Source organism: Argentina anserina, chromosome 7, assembly GCF_933775445.1.
Source record: "Argentina anserina chromosome 7, drPotAnse1.1, whole genome shotgun sequence".
Lineage (NCBI taxonomy): Eukaryota > Viridiplantae > Streptophyta > Magnoliopsida > Rosales > Rosaceae > Argentina > Argentina anserina.
The window spans coordinates 14,102,830-14,119,950 of NC_065878.1; the positions used below are offsets into that span (position 1 = coordinate 14,102,830).

The 17,121-nt window shown below is 39.2% G+C and overlaps 2 protein-coding genes across 2 annotated transcripts; one reads left to right on the forward strand and one right to left on the reverse strand.

Moving 5' to 3' along the window:
• Positions 1 to 376: 376 nt before the first annotated feature.
• LOC126801977 (uncharacterized) lies at positions 377 to 15,912 on the reverse strand. Its single transcript, XM_050529483.1, has 2 exons — positions 15,393 to 15,912; positions 377 to 860 (listed from the first exon to the last, which is right to left on the reverse strand). Exons 1-2 carry the CDS (start codon positions 15,863 to 15,865, stop codon positions 377 to 379), a joined length of 957 nt encoding a protein of 318 aa, XP_050385440.1. The 5' UTR covers positions 15,866 to 15,912.
• LOC126801978 (putative ripening-related protein 1) lies at positions 2,324 to 5,853 on the forward strand. Its single transcript, XM_050529484.1, has 2 exons — positions 2,324 to 2,610; positions 5,580 to 5,853. Exons 1-2 carry the CDS (start codon positions 2,324 to 2,326, stop codon positions 5,851 to 5,853), a joined length of 561 nt encoding a protein of 186 aa, XP_050385441.1.
• Positions 15,913 to 17,121: the final 1,209 nt, after the last annotated feature.

Below are 17,121 nucleotides of genomic sequence, written 5' to 3' on the forward strand. Positions count from 1 at the left end.
AGAGAGAGAGAGAGAGAGAGAGAGAGAGAGAGAGAGAGAGAGAGAGAGAGAGAGAGAGAGAGAGAGAGAGAGAGAGAGAGAGAGAGAGAGAGAGCGCTCCGAGAATAATAACGTGCTTGATTATCACTATATCGCAGAAGCCTCAAAGATCTGCTAGCCAGAATAAACTATACTAAAATATCAGTTTGGGATTCATAATATTGTTTTTCTTCTTTGGTGCTTGGAGATGCATGTATATAATCAATATTTCATCTTATTTTATAACTAGAACTTAGAGTACATGAGGCCTCAATCCGCCTCATACATAGGCTAGGCAAACGAGGGAGACCTTGATTACTGAAACTTATGTTACATGTGGAAGCTAGCTAGGTCTCATTCAGGCATCAGACCATTGTACTTCCATTTCACCCCAGTCGCTTTCCGGCACTCCCAATGCCTTCCACACAGCTTTAGAGGCATCGACTATATTGTTAGGACATGGAGGCTGATAATCATGATCAGAATCACATCCCATTGAGGAATCACACTCATCAACAACCCTGGCCTTGACACTTTTTCCATTACCATAGACCATAACGTAGTCTAAGCATCTCCTCCGGTTGCTGAACCACCCTGTTGACAATGCCACGACGGGGGTGTTATCTGGATGGTATTTATCGTCACACTCGGATGGTGCTCCACCATCACCACCTTTCTGGAAGCTGTTGATAGTCAAGGTTGCTTTCGTGCGCTGAGACACCTGTGGTGAACATTTGTAAGTTGTGTAAAGCTTTCCTCTTTTACAACACTCAGACTGGTTCTCTTGGTTACATTGATCCAGCGGAGGATTTCTACCAATGATTTTGCCACTTGGATTGCAGGTTTGAGCTTCAATACTCAACCAGTGTGAAACAAAAATGATGAAGGCGAAGAGAAAAGTCCCTGTACATATATGGCACTTCATGCTTTTTCTTCTTTCTTTTGTGTTAATGTTGGTTTGAAGAAGTTACAACCTAAAGTTGGCTATAAATAGAGATCATAAACACGGCTTGAAACAGCATGCTATTTTTTATGCGTAATCATGACAGGTTCTTGTATTGTTCTCAGTAGAATGACTGCCGTATATGGTTTCTTAAAGATACCATATCATGCAAGTAGCGTTCATTGAGGTATATGAATTGAAATGAAATGCATGTTTCCAGAAAAAAGTGATTATATCATCATGATCATGCAAGTAGCGTTTTTGTATTTTCTGCTGGTTTATATACTAGAATATCTATCAATAAATAGGTCTGAGAAGCTCCATCAATAATATAATGGAACGCTCAAGTGATCCATTACAAACCTTAACACAGCCTCCATTTGAATCTCAAACCAATACTAGAGATGACCACATAGAGCAGTATTTGAAAGTTTTGGTTGTTAGTAGTTTCCAGTAATATTACCAACTTCCTACCTTTCCTTTTTGCTGTTGGAAACCTATTTCAGTTGGAAGTTAGGCACCATGATCACAGATCTGTTTTGATGATTGTAGTACATCAGTAAAAAAATTAATAAGCAGCCAATAGGTCCTTTCTGAATCACACTCTTCCAAATGATAAAACAACCAAGAACAAAGGAGCATCCTTGCCTATTAAATAAAGCAATATAGCAATAAAGAAGTTTCATTCAAAAGTTAAATCATCTGATCGGCACATTTTTATTAGAAATTTTCTGCGCTATCATTCGATCACGATGTAAACAAAAGGCCAAGGTGTGCGGATGGGGACAATATATATGGATACAACATATGGCCTTGCATCAATTTTGCTGATGGGGGCAGCATATATGACTCTTTCCAATTTGACACACAAGTAGCAAGAAGGTAGTCAATTCTGAGTGACATGTGACGGCGATGCAGTTCCTCATTAGACATTTTTCCATTTGTTTGAGTACTCATACTGATTGGTAGCTTCTGAAAGGTGCTTTAAAATATTGTCAACATGAATTAGGCAGAAAACTGCTACTTTGTCATTGCAGACGAGGACTGGGGTATGCATAAACATAAATCTATCAAACATGCTGATCAAGAAAGTAGCAGAGGGAAGCCAGGGATGAGGATTGCATATAGTTATTTAATACTCAGGACTGTTTAGCTGATGTAGTGTCTAAAATGTTGAATGAAATTCTGGTTGTTTAGTTTCTGCCAAACTATTAGCTCGCTTTGGTTGTAAGAAGGGAAATTTGTCATTCTCTCTGCGAACATCAAGAAGGAATTTTGTTGGAAATTCTTATAAATAGCCAAAAACAAAATGCTTTGGCATCAAGCATCTCTCACAACAGCACAAGTAGAGAGACATACAAGATGAAGAGCTTTTTCTCAAAAGTGTCTATTCTAGCCATTCTCCTCGTAACAATTTTCTTGGTTAGTGAAGCTCAGCAATGTCGTCCAAGTGGCAGAATTAGGGGCAAGAAGCCTCCTCCTGGACAATGTAACAAGGAGGATGACTCTGATTGTTGCAAAGCCGGAAAAATGTACCCAAAATACACTTGCTCACCACCAATATCTGGCAACACCAAGGCCTACCTTACTCTCAACAGCTTTGAGGCAGGTGGTGATGGCGGTGGTCCATCTGAATGTGATGGCAAGTACCACAACGACTGTAATAACCCTAAATTTCAAACAATGTTAGTTTGATTTGAATTCTATAAAATTTCGAATTTTAATTAGAATGAATGTGTTTGGTTGCGACGTTAGTAAATGAGAAACGGAAACGTTCTCGGAACGTTTAAATTGAAAAACGTTACATTTCCGTAACGTTTATATCGAATTTTATTCCGTCGATCGGTTGCGAAAACTTCCTTCACCAAACTTGTAGAGCTCGTCGATACGAGTTCGTGGATATGTGACGCGTCCTAATCGGACGACGTACGTAAAAGTTATTAACGACGGAAGTTAGTTTCCGATTTTGGGAGGGGGTATAAAAGGAAATGTTTTCAGCTAGGGTTCCCATAATTGGAAACCCTTTCGTCCCTCTCTCACCCCGCCTCCCTTTCCCTTTTCTCCCTCTCGCTCTCCCGAGTCTCCCCCTCTCTCTCCCTCACTGCCCACCGGCGATCTAGCCTCACCGGCTGCCGTGAGACTCACCACCCACCCCAAAGGCGTCGCTCGACCACCCTTAGTCACCCCTGGACGCGACGAGCCGCGACTCGCCACCTTGAAGCTCGGGGATCTCATCGCCGTGCTTCCACATCGACGACGTGCTCGAGGAAAGCTCGCCACCACCCCTCCTCATCCCTGGAACCCCGCGTCAAGGATTAAGCCTCGAGTCGCCGCCTACCTCCACTACTGCTCGATCTCCTCCGCCGGCACCTCAAGCTTCACCATCGTCGATTCAAGGGCTCCGCCGTGCAATCAAGGTAAGGATTGATGATATTGATGTTGTGTGATGATTTTGGATGATTTTGGGATGGATGTGTGGAGATCGGAGGGGGATTGGAGAAGGTTTGAAAGAGAAGGCTTACCGCCGCCGTGAGCGGCGCGTGTGAGTGCGTGGAGTAGCCTAGGGGCGGCGTGAGGCCGAGGGAAGGGCGGAGGAAGGAAGGGGAGAGTTTTGGGGCGGCGGTGGCGTGCTACGCGCCGTCCCTGGGCTCGGCGCCTGTGCCCCACGCGCGGCCTGCCGGCGGGTGGCGCGTGTACCCCACACGCCGCCACGTGCGGCGGCGTGAACAGTAGTCCGAGAAGGGTATTTTGGTAATTTACTACGTATGGTAAATGTAAATGTAATTTTTATTTACGTACGGTAAATGTAATTAAATTTTACCTACGGTAAATGTAAATATAAATTACTTTCAGTAAATGTAAAAAGTAATTTATAAAAGGGTAATTTAGTAAATTTTATTTACTGAGATTGTATTTACATTTAAACAGTACGTATACGTACAGAAATACGTATATAATATTTATACGTACAGAAATCCGTATATAATATTTTATACGTACAGAAATACGTATATAATATTTATACGTACAGAAATACGTATATACTATTTATACGTACAGAAATACGTATATACTATTTATACGTACAGAAATACGTATATACTATTTATACGTACAGAAATATGTATTAATGGTATATTTGTACAGTAACCGTGAATAGTAACAGTGAACAGTAACCCTGAACAGTAACTTTGTAAAACCGAAAATTGCTGAACAGTATCCGATTATTACTATTTCGACATTTAATGGTTTACGAAACGATTCTAAATTCTTTTCTTATCTTTTCAAGGTGATTGTTAAATCGAGGAAAGGAATTATTTTCGGGAATTGTGGAATTACGCTCAAGTCAATAAGGTGAGTAAAATCTCACATATTTACGAATCTACCCTCGCGGTGATTCAAGATTTTCGCAAGAGTATTTAATAATGAATTACAACATGTATACAATTTGGTGGATTACATATATACCGTATAATGGTAATAAATACATATATATATATAATTCATTATATTATATACTGTTATTAATTCATTAGAAATGATCATTTCGATGACGGAAGTTTGTGTATTGAGCATGTGTGGTGAAATATGACATGTATAAGATATAGTGGACTATATATGTATTGTATAAATGGTAAATAAGTACGAATATATATAGTTTGCTATATAATACTGTTATGATTTTATTGTGATTATATTGAGCATGTGATTTGAATTGTACAATATGACGTGAGATTATTGTACGTGATTTTTAACATTGAGATTGTTAGAATGTGAATTGTCTTCGGACCTGATTTTTGGTACAATATGATTGTGAGATTATTGTACGTGTTTGGCAAGTCGAAACCTAGCCTTTGGCCGGGCGAAAGTTACGATACAGTTAGAGCTCTAGTCTGTCTGCCTTAGTACTGCATGTGAGGTAACGGGTGGTTATCTGCTCATGGGTACTCAGTTTATTTTGGATGTTGGGTAGCGGGTGGCTATCCAATATCAACGGTGTATTACGAGAGGGGTAACAGATGTGTACCAGCGTTCTTGGTACCCGTATTATAAATGCATTGGGTAACCAGAAGGGTTACTTAATTTTCTCATGAGCGTTTAATTTCATATTCTTTGGGTCAACCAGATGGGCTGTCCATTGACTCATGAGGGCATTTATATTTGTTGTTTTGTGATCTTTCGTATATTTTGATATGCGAATTATATTTTGATTTTACTCATACGAGCTATAAGCTTACCGGGTTTGTGTTTACAATCCCGGTACACCAATTCGGTGGTGTAGGGGATAATTCCGCAGGTGCTGATTAGTGGAGATTGAGTGACGACTACAGAGGCTCGAAGTCATTCGTATCCTACTTGTGGTGAGGTTTTAGCGTGGATTTGTGTGTGAGAATTTGTGTAATTTCATTTGTGAGATTTGTGAGTGATTTGTGAGGATTATTACATTTCTATTTTATGAATGGATTATAAATTTAGTTTGTAATAATTGGTTGTCTGAGTTGTATTGAAGACTCAGAATTGATCCGCTGTTACACTTTAATGATTTCGATTTATTGAGATTATTTTGTGTTTAATGACTTTAAAATTTTGAGTTTTTAAGCTCGAAATTTTAGGATCGTTACAACGACAATACTCCAGTTGTTGCATTATCCACTGGATGGTATAATGGTGGATCAAGATGCCTTAACAACATCAGAATTAACGGAAATGGGCGCAGCGTGGTGGCCATGGTGGTGGATGAGTGTGATTCTACAGAAGGCTGTGATGCAGACCATGATTACCAGCCTCCTTGTCCCAACAACATTGTGGATGCCTCCAAGGTTGTCTGGAAAGCCTTGGGTGTGTCTAAAGACAATTGGGGTGGCTTAGATATTACATGGTCTGACGCTTGATAGTTATATTGTTGCCTGTCTAGCTTGCTAGAAATATGTGATGTACATCATCGAATTATCATCTTATGTTCTGTTTATGTGGAATATATATCAATATCTACAAACGACTCCTATTTTATTTTTCTATTAGTCATCACAAGTCCAGTAATTTAAAATACAGACTACCTGCATATTCCAACTCTATGGCACAGAATTGCAGTGAACTATGCAATTAACTAATATACAAATGAACTATGCAATTAAAATTTCTTGCAGAGTTGCAGTGTTACGACCCGAAATTTCGAATGATAAAAATTTAATTTTGAATCCATGATAACTCTAAAACAATCTCAAATATAATGAAATCATCTTACATCAATAGTGTATCGAAACTGAGTTCACAATATGACTCATTTGATTTGAATAATATGTAATAACCCGATTTTTCGGAAACCAATTAGTTGAATTTTTGGAATTTATTAAGTATGTCAAATTTATTAAAACGCGGTTGTTTCGCTTTGCGATGTTGTAAGATAAAAAACGGAACCGTTATCGGAAATTTTAATTAGAAAAACGTTATGTTTCCGTGACGCGAGAATTGACTTTTACTCCGTCGCTCTTTTGTGAAAACTTCCTTCATGAAAGTTGTAGAGCTCGTCGATACGAGTTCGTGGACACATCACACGTTCTAATCGGACGTCATACATGAAAGTTATTAACGACGGAAGTTAGTTTCTGATTTTGGAAGTGGGTATAAAAAGGAAATTTTTAGAAGTAGGGTTTCCATTTTCGGAAACCCTTTCTCTCTCTCACCCGCCTCCTTCTCTTCTCTCTCTCTCTACATTCTCTCTCTCCCCGATCTCTCCCTCTCTCTGCAAAACTTTTCCAACGATCTCCTCCCCTGCGCCACCGTGACTCTCACCGCCTAGCCTGGAAGTGTCGCACGGCCCTCCGCAATTAACCCCGAGCTCGACACGCCGCCCCACGCCGCATCGGAGCTCAACAGACAACACGAAGAATCGGTAGAAACCGCCGCCGTCCAAGCTCTCCTCCGACGAAGCCAGGGCTCAAGGCAAGCGCTCCTCCACCGCTCTTCACCCTCGGTGCCACCTACAATCGGAGGGGGAACTCGAGATCGCGCCGCTCCTCACCACGAATCGAGCATGGTCGGTCCAAGCTCTCCGACGACCTCCGGCGATTCCAAGGCGTGAAATAGGTTTGGGTTTGATTAATTCGATTGTTGAGATGCTTGTTTGTGCATTTGTGGTTGAATTGGAGTGATTTTGGGGAAGATCGGAGGAGGAATAGTTGGGTAGGAGGCGGCCGGAGGCCGTGGAGGGGAAGAGGAGAGAAAATGGAGGGGTTTGAGGGCGGCAGTGGCGAGCTACGCGCCGATTTTAGGAGAGGCCCGTGGGCCCCACGCGCTGTCGCCGGAGGTGGCACGTGAACCCTACGCGCTGCCACGTGCGGTGGCGGGTGAACAGTGATTTCAAACAGTATTTTTGTAAAATTATTTTTACGTACGGTGAATGTAAAAAACTAATTTCCTTACAGTAAATGTAAATTCATTTTACGTACGGTGAATGTAAAATTATTTTACGTATAATAATTGTAAAAATAATTTCTGAAAGGTAAATTGGTAATTATTATTTACTGAGCCAGTATTTACGATGGAATAGTACATGGACATACATGAATACGTAAATAGTATGTACATATACAGAAATACGTAAATAATATATACTCATACATGAATACGTAATTAATATGTATTTGTACAGTAATACATGAATAGTAATTACATGAACAGTAATTTCATAAAAACCAAAAATTGCTGAACAGTAAAACATTATTACTGTTTCGGCATTTAAGGTTTTACGTAACGATTCTAAATTCACTTCTTATCTATTCTAGGTGATCAACACAACAAGTAAAGGATTCGAGTTCGGAATCATGGAAATTATGCTCAGAAATATAAGGTGAGTAAAATCTCATAGTGACGAATCTACCCTTGCGGAGATTCATGATTGCGCTAAATTTAAAAGAATGAACTATGATATGTATATGATATGGTGGATTGTGTATGTGTATAATTCGTAAAATAGGTACATATATATGGTTTGCTATATTATATACTATGTAATTTCCGTTTGAGAACGAGTTCATTATAGCGTTGATATTTATTTATTTGAGCATGTCAATTTGATTTGTACAATATCATGTGATGATTGTTTGTACGTGGTTTTAACTTGAGTTATGTTAAAAACGTTTTTTGTTGTCTGTGGACTTGTCTTCGGATGTGTTGGCATGTCGGAACCTAGCCTTGGTCGGGTGACAGTTACGATTCAGTTAGAGCTCTAGTCTGTCTGCCGAGGTACTAACATGAGGGGTAACAGAGGTGTACCAACGCTTATGAGCACCCATATTTTTGGATATTTGGTGGCGAGAGGTTGCCCAATGTCGGGCGGCGTACTAACATGAGGGGTAACAGAGGTGTACCAGCGCTCATGAGCACCGGCTTTATAGATGCATTTGTGTACACAGAGGGGTTGCCCGATTTCTCATGAGTATATATATTTTCAGTTAATATTGGACAACCAGATCGGTCGTCCAATGACTCATACGTGCATTTATGATTGATGCTTTATGTATTTTCGTATATATATTTATGCGAGTTATATTGTTGTTTTACTCATACGAGCTGCAAAGCTTACCGGGTTTGTGTTTACAATCCCGGTGCACCTATTCGATGGTGTAGGGGATAATTCTGCAGGTGTTGATTAGCGGAGTTGACGGACAACACTGAAGACTTTGAAGTTGTTTTATTTTATCTTGTGGTGAGGATTGAGAAGTTCTATTTGATATAATGCATGAATTATAAATTTGGTTTGTAATAATCAATTTAACTGAGTTGTACTATGAGCTCAGTAATGATCCGCTGTGACTTTAATATGATTTCGATTTATTGAGATTTTTTAGAGTTTTCATGGCTTCAAAATTTGAGTTTCATATTTGAAATTTCCGGGTCGTGACATAATACATTACTAGTTTATACACTCAGTATTAAAACAGTTGGAAATGTAATATTCACAAATAGAAAAAGGAAACTCTCAGTAATCCTCCGAGTAAGCTGTCCGAGCCTTCTAATCCCCACTTGTAGGACTATCCCCTACACCATCGATTAGGTGCACCAGGATTGTAAACACAAACCCGATAAGCTTTGCAGCCCGTATGCGTAAACAACCATTATAAAATACATCACATACGAAGGAAATATAACAGATAATATTTTAAGACATGTGTACTCATGAGACACTGGACAACCCATCTAGTTGATCCAATATTATTTAAAAATATGTGTACTCATGAGACACTGGGCAACCCATCTGTTACCCAATATCATTTTAAAATATGTGAACTCATGAGAGGCAACCCATCTGTTACCCCTCATGCAGTACACCGGCAGACAGACTAGAGCTCTAACTGAATCGTAACTGTCACCCGGCCAAGGCTTGGTTTCGATACTGCCAACACGTCTGAAGATAGAAAAACGTTTTAACATGACTCAAAGTTAAAAACCACGTACAATACAATCTTCACATGTTAATGTACAACAACCAAGCGACTCTTTGTCAAATAAAATAAATATTGGTGCTATAATAAAACTCATTTGAAAATAAGAATGTGACAGTATATAATATAACAATCCATATATATGTATCGTATTTACCATTTATACACATACACAACCCACTATATCATATTCATGTCATAGTTAGGTCTTTTAAATAAACCGTAAATATGAATCACCGCTAATGGTAGATTCGCCATAGTGAGATTTACTCACTTTCTTTTCCTGAGTGTAATTTCCATAATACCGAAAGCAAATCCTTCACTTGGTTTTGTCAACTCACCTAGTTGTATAATAAAGTGGTTAGAAACGTTACGTAAAACCTCTGTTACCGAATCAGTACTACTGTTTACTGTTCAACAAATTACAGTTTTTACGTAAATACTGTTCATGTATTACTGTTCACCAGAGTACTGTTTCATTGTAATTACTGGTCACGTAATTACTATTCAGAAATTTAGTTTTATAATTACTACTCAGAAAATCACTTTTATAATTTACTGTATAGAAATTACTTTCACATTTTTACTGTACATAAATTACTTTTTATATTTTTACTGTACATACGCAAGTGAGTGGGGTAGGTATTCTCATGAACCTTTAACTGTCTAGAGCCATACGTAACCACACCTCCATGCAGCATCAAAGAACTTCCAAGAGATGTAGGAATCAAACCTAACATCTCCACTATCGAACTAGCAATAAAAGAATGCGATGCTCCTGTATCAAACAATACTCTAGCAAGGTAGTCAAAAATAGGTAAGGTACATTCCACTCCTGTGTCTCGCTGACCCACTGCAAACACTCTAGCTTGGCCTGTAGGTAACTGCTTCTGCTGATGTTCCTGTCTACCTTGCTGAGGTCGGGTGCAGTTTCTAGCCATATGTCCCACTTACCCACACTTAAAACAGCCTGTTTTCTTTGATTTCGGACAAATTGTGGCGTAGTGACCTATTTCGTTGCAAACGAAACACCTTACTGATGCTAAATGTCTAACAGGTGCAGTGCTAACATATAGAGATGCCACCTTAGCTAGAGTCTGGTAATAGGTCCTCGGGCTCTTCCAAGATCCACCTTTCGGTCCCGCAGACCCGCTGCCTGAACTGATTGCCTTCCCTTTTCCTCGAGTATCCCTAACTTCCACACCTCCTCCGTGAGTCTTATTAGCCTGTTCCAAATTCAGGGCACTCTCATACATCAGCTCCTTGGTAGACAGACAAAGTGCTGATATGATGGTCTTGTACTGTTGCTTAAGTCCCCGTAGAAATTTCTGGGCTAAGGAGGTCGCACCCATTTGCCTGACAAACCGATATAACTGTGCAAAATAGGCCTCATACTCCCTGACGGTCATATCTCCCCGTACTAGATCAAGGAACTCAAGTTCTAATTCCTCCTACACTGTAGCTGGGAAGTACGTTTCGTGAAAGAGTTCCACAAAACCCTCCCAAGTCAGAGTGGACACATCCACAGTCCGTCGTACTCTTCCACCAATCCATAACATCATCCTTTAATAAAAATGTGGCTATCATCCTCTTCTCGATCTCCGAGCACATCACCATCTCAAAGTAGGTTTCCATACCCTCGATCCAATGATCCACCACCATATGATCCAGGCTCTCATGAAATGATGGTGCTGACAGACTACTGATGTCCTTGATCAGCTTTAGCACACGACCCTCGTCTCCAATGACAGCCTCGGAGTCAACTTGTGGCGACACCTCCTTATAGAGGTTCTCCACATTGCGGACTCGGCCTCCAGCCCTCGCTCGGCCTCGGCCTCTTGCCCATCCTCGACCTTGTGCACGACTCTTCTCTAGATTCATCAGCTTGAAACATTTAAACACTTAGGCAATACATGTAAAATCATGAACCCAAATAAACTAGATCCAACATATATTAACTAAGATATTTATAGAGAAGGTGAATCATCGAAGTATTATTACAAAACTTCTATTAGAGGACCAAACCTTAAGGTATGGCTCTTAAAACTCTTGCGTACCCAGCGACATATCAATACCGAAGAGCATGTGATGGGGGTCCGCTGCAGTCGGGCCATCACTCCTGGATGATATTGATAGATCACCAAATACACAACCTACGCTCTGATACCAATTGTCACAGCCCCAAAATTCGAACGATAAAAATTCGAAATCGAAGCCATGAAAAACTCTAAAACAATCTCAACTGAGTTCATAGTACATCTCAGTCGATTTGATTATTACAAAACCAGTTTATAATTCAAGCATGATAACAAATAAAAATGTAAGATCCTCACAATCCTCACCACAAATAGAAATAATAAGCTTCGAAATCTTCAGAGTAGCCCTCCAATTCTGCTAATCCACACCCGCATAACTATCACCTACACAATCGAATAGGTGCACCGGGATTGTAAACAGAAACCCGGTAAGTTTTGCAGCTCATATGAGTAAATCAACAATATAACACACATAGTAAACAAAACGAGATTTAGATGACATTTAAATATAAATGCACTCATAAGATACAAGACGGCCCATCTGGATGTCCAATAATATTTGAAAATATGTGTACTCATGAGACATTGGGCAACCCATCTGTTTACCCAAATTACATTTATAATACGGGTACTCATGTGACACATGTACTTATCTGTTACCCCTAATGCAGTACGCCGCCTGATACTGGGTAACCCATATGTTACCCAATATCACAAAAATATGGGTACTCATGAGACCCAGGAAACCCATCTGTTACTCCTCATGCAGTACACCGGCAAACAGACTAGAGGTCTAACTGAATTGTAACTGTCACCTGGCCAAGGCTTGGTTCCGATACTACCAACACGTCCAAAGACAGAAAAACATTTTAACATAACCCAAAGTTAAAACCACGTACAATACAATCTTCACATGTTAATGTACAACAACCAAGTGATTCTTTCTCAAATAAAATAAAATATTGGTGATATAAATACACTCATTTGGAAATAAGAATGTGACAGTATATAATATAACAATCCATATATTTGTATCGTATTTACCATTTATATACATACACAACCCACTATATCATATTCATGTCATAGTTAGGTCTTTTAAATAAACCGTAAATATGAATCACCGCCAAGGGTAGATTCGTCATAGTGAGATTTACTCACTTTATTTTCTTGAGCGTAATTTCCATAATACCGAAAGCAAGTCCTTCACTTGGTTTTGTCGATCACCTAGTTGTATAATAAAGTGGTTAGAAACGTTACGTAAAACCTCAGTTGCCGAATTAGTACTACTGTTTATTGTTCAACAAATTACGGTTTTTACGTAATTATTGTTCACGCATTACTGTTCGCGCAAATACTGTTCACGTATTACCGTTCACCAAGTATTGTTTCATTGTAATTACTGTTCACGCAACTACTAATCACTGAATTACTATTCAGAAATTTAGTTTTACAATTACTGCTTAGAAATCACTTTTATAATTTACTGTACAAAAATTACTTTTACATTTTTACTATACAAAAATAACTTTTTACATTTCAATGTACATAAATTACTTTTACCATTTACTGTACATAAATTATTTTTACAAAAATTATTGTTCGGAATTACTGTTCACGCTTTACCTCAAAACACGGGCGTGGCTTGCCCACCACCGCCCAAAACTCTCTTCTTATCTCCTCCTCCCTTCCATCAGAGCTCCCAGTGGCTTGCAGGTTGCACCGGTGGTGAGGATCGGCCAAGATGAGCTAGGCCCGTGCACTGGTGTCGCCGGGAGAAGAAGCATGGACGATGGCGGGTTTCTGCAAAATCTTCGAATCGCCGGTCGAACTCCGATGTGGCGTGAGGTGGCGTGTCGAGTCCAGCGGTTGATGCTGAGGATCGTGTAGTGCCTTTCAGGTTGACGGTTAGGGCCACGATGGCCGGTGTGGTGAGATCGGCGAAGGAGATTTTCGAGAGAGGGGGGTTGAGATTGAGAGGGAGAGAGGCTGCAGGGAAGAGAAAGAGAGGAAGAAGGGTTTATGTTTTAGGAAACCTTAGTTTCCTAAAAATCTTTTTTTATACTTTTTCCAAAATCGAAAATCAACTTCCGTCGACGATAACTTCCAAATAGGACGTCTGATTAAGGTGCGTGATGTGTCCATGAACTCGTATCGACGAGCTCTAAAACTTTCGTGAAGGAAGTTTTCAGGATATCACACTTTCTGGTAAACTAGAAATTTATTAGGAATGTCATTTAGATTGTGGTGGTGAAATTTAGTGGTGGTCGGAAAACGGTGCCGGCGCATAAACAATGAATGTGAACACTGTTTTCATGAACAGTGGTTTATGAACAGTGTTTTAAACGGAGTTATGTTAAAATGTTTTTTGGTCTTCGGACGTTGTTGGCAGTAATCAGAATCAAGCCTTGGCTGGGTGTCGGTTACGATTCAGTTAGAACTCTAGTCTGTCTGCCGGTGTACTGCATGAGGGGTAACCGATGGGTTGCTCAGTGTCTGTCGGTGTACTCATGTGTTTGGGTGATTTTTGGTAACAGATGTGCTGCCCAGTGTCTGTCGGTGTACTACATGAGGGGTAACAGATGGGTACCTGGGTCTCATGAATACCCATATTTTAAATGATTTTTGGTAACCAGATGGGTTGCCTAATACCTGCGTTGACTGCATGAGGGGTAACAGATGAGTTGTCTGGGTCGCATGAGTACCCATGAATTTCAATGATTGTGGGTAACAGATGGGTTGCCCAGTGTCTCATGATTACACATTTTTTTAAATGATATTGGGTAACATATGGGCTGCTCAATGTCACATGAGTACGTTTGTTTTTAAATGTTATCTGTCATATTTCCTTTGTATGCGATGTATGTTATACTGTTGGCTTACTTATACAAGCCGAAAAGCTTACCGAGTTTGTGTTTACAATCCCAGTGCACCAATTCGATGATGTAGGGGATAGTTCTACAAGTGGGGATTAGTAGATTCGGAGGGCTTACTCTGAAGATTTCTTTCTTATGTTTTTGGTGAGAATTTAGTGAATTTTACATTTTCATTGGTTATAATACTGAGGTATAAACTTTTAATGTATTATTCAAGTCGACTGAGTCATGCTGTGGACTCAGTTTCGATATACTGTTATTATAGGATGATTTCAATATATTTGAGATTGTTTTAGAGTTTTAATGGTTTCGAATTTGAATTTTTATCATTCGAAATTTCGGAGCTGTGAGATCATGGGACACTGGGTAACACATCTGTTACCCAATATCATTATACGGGCTTGAAAATTTTAGATTATATAACAGATAACATCTGTTGCAGTTCAATCCGTTATGCAATTTTAGATCTTTAAATATAATCAATTAGTTATTAGTTGTGTCATTGAATAAAAATATTCGTATAGAATGTAGGTACTCTAGTCTGAACTACGTGAGGACGATAGGATCGAAGAATTAATCTAAATATATAAGCAGCTAAGGACTGTCGAGTTTATCACCATCCCTTTCTACTTATTGTTTTGGTGTATATTTGGTGCTGTGTTTTGTGATCTTGGTTGATTAAGACACTAGAAAATCCCCCAGAATCAGAAAACAACGGTTGTAAAGTCTTGGAATATCTGCATTTCAAAATGAAAATATACAATTTGCACCAAAGCTTGTAAAATCACTAGAATTTCAGTTCGATTATATTTAATAAAACCCAACTACATCTCCAATGGTCCAGTGGTCACAACATTTTTCTGCTTACCAGCCATTATTGAACAACAAACTGAAGATCAAACTGAAAACATATTATTTATTAAATTACCGCCTCCAGTATCAGGATATCACCATATGAGTACTAAAGACTGCATTCATTTTTTACTAGCCATGATCTGCTTCGCTCTTTATTTTCGATAATAGGGACGAAGTCACTCTTATTTGTATCACAATATAGAGGCCGTCACTCGTTCATGCATCCGACCAGAATACCTTCATCTCACCCCAGTCCCTGCTGTTTTCCTTAACTCCCAAGGCCTTCCAAACAGCTTTAGAGGCATCAACGATGTCGTCAGCACATCCTCTTGTTGAGTCACATTCATCAACAACCATGGCTCTCACACTCCTTCCATTCCCATTTATGGTAATGTAGTCAAAACACCTCTTCCCATTGTTGTACCACCTGGTGGACAATGCCACGATCATGGTCTTATCAGAGTGATATTGACCGTCACATTCAGACGGTCCACCACCATCACCACCTTTCTCAAAGCTGTTGATCGTCAATGTTGCCTTTGTATGCTGCTGGGACACCAAAGGAGACTTTTGACCGACTAGTTTGCGACTTGCACCGGAGGTCTGAGCTTCAATGCTCAAACAGACTGTCAACAGAATGATGAAGATGAAGAGAAAAGCACCGGAAGAACAAATGTGGTACTTTTGCTCCATCTTCTTCTATAACACTCTCTGATTTGGTTTTGGTTGGTTTAAAGAAGTTGTATCCTATGTTGGCTATATATAGAGATCTTGAATGGTTTAAAAACAGCTTGGGCTAGCACGCTATTAATATTTTAAAACCATGTAATCCCTGTAGAAGGATTCCAGTGCCGTTTAAGATACCATTCTGTATTATTGCTAATTAGATACTGTCAAATTGGGCAGTAAGAGTCCATTTAGATAAAATATGCATACACGTCATTACATCACCATCTACAAGGAACCAATTCTGTAGTTAGTGATCGCAGCTGTCCAAGTTTGTCTTGATTGATTAGTACTAGAACATTTCATAATATAGAGAATCTTACATTACTGAAAATTCTCATGCATAGATAATAGATTACTCCATAGATCAATTGGAATCTTAAAATTGCACTAAAATGCACCATATATTTTGCTTGAAACTATGAGTGCTAATACATGCACACGCCTGTGTGTGTATATATCAGTTTTTCAACATTCCTTTCCCCTATGATGAAATGAAGGACCACCATGACAGTTCAGCTGTGCTGATTCTACTCCATCAATATCAGAATTTATACAGCAAATATGTCATTTCTGGTAATTCTCTGCTGCACTGCTTTCCCACAGAAAAACATCTAAGAAATATATTATTCAGAATTTAACCAAGCTTACATTGTTCTAGTTTTCTTAACCATCTGATTCTCCTTTTTTTTGTTTTTTGGAATATTATCTTGTTGCTGTGCTGCTTTACATAATTACAAGGAAAATTGTTGCAATGGGAATGTTGATGGCGATGTCAACCAAGGAATGAAACAACTCAAGTTTCCTAATATAGAATATCAGTAGTCAATTCTAAATGACATTCACAATGACAGGATCATATTTTTGAAGTGGTAAGAACTAGGAATACTAACTTTTGTCAGTAAACTCTGATTGATAATTCACTTTTTATAAATAAATTGCTACTTTGTCAATGCACATACAGTCGTTGCATTCAGATTCAACTTGCATAGATGGAGGGTAAATTATCTGTTTTAAGTGAGAATTATAACTGAAGCTTGGAGATTGATTACATCCGATCTTTCAGGAAGCTTTAGGAGGACACACCATCTTGAAAATGAGCAATAATAGGTTCTTGGAAATGGCACGGTACATGGTCTGACTAAATATACTTTTGTTTCAGCACAGATGATAGATTGCTAGTTTTTTTTTTAAATGTCGATGTGGATGGTTTCCAACACAAT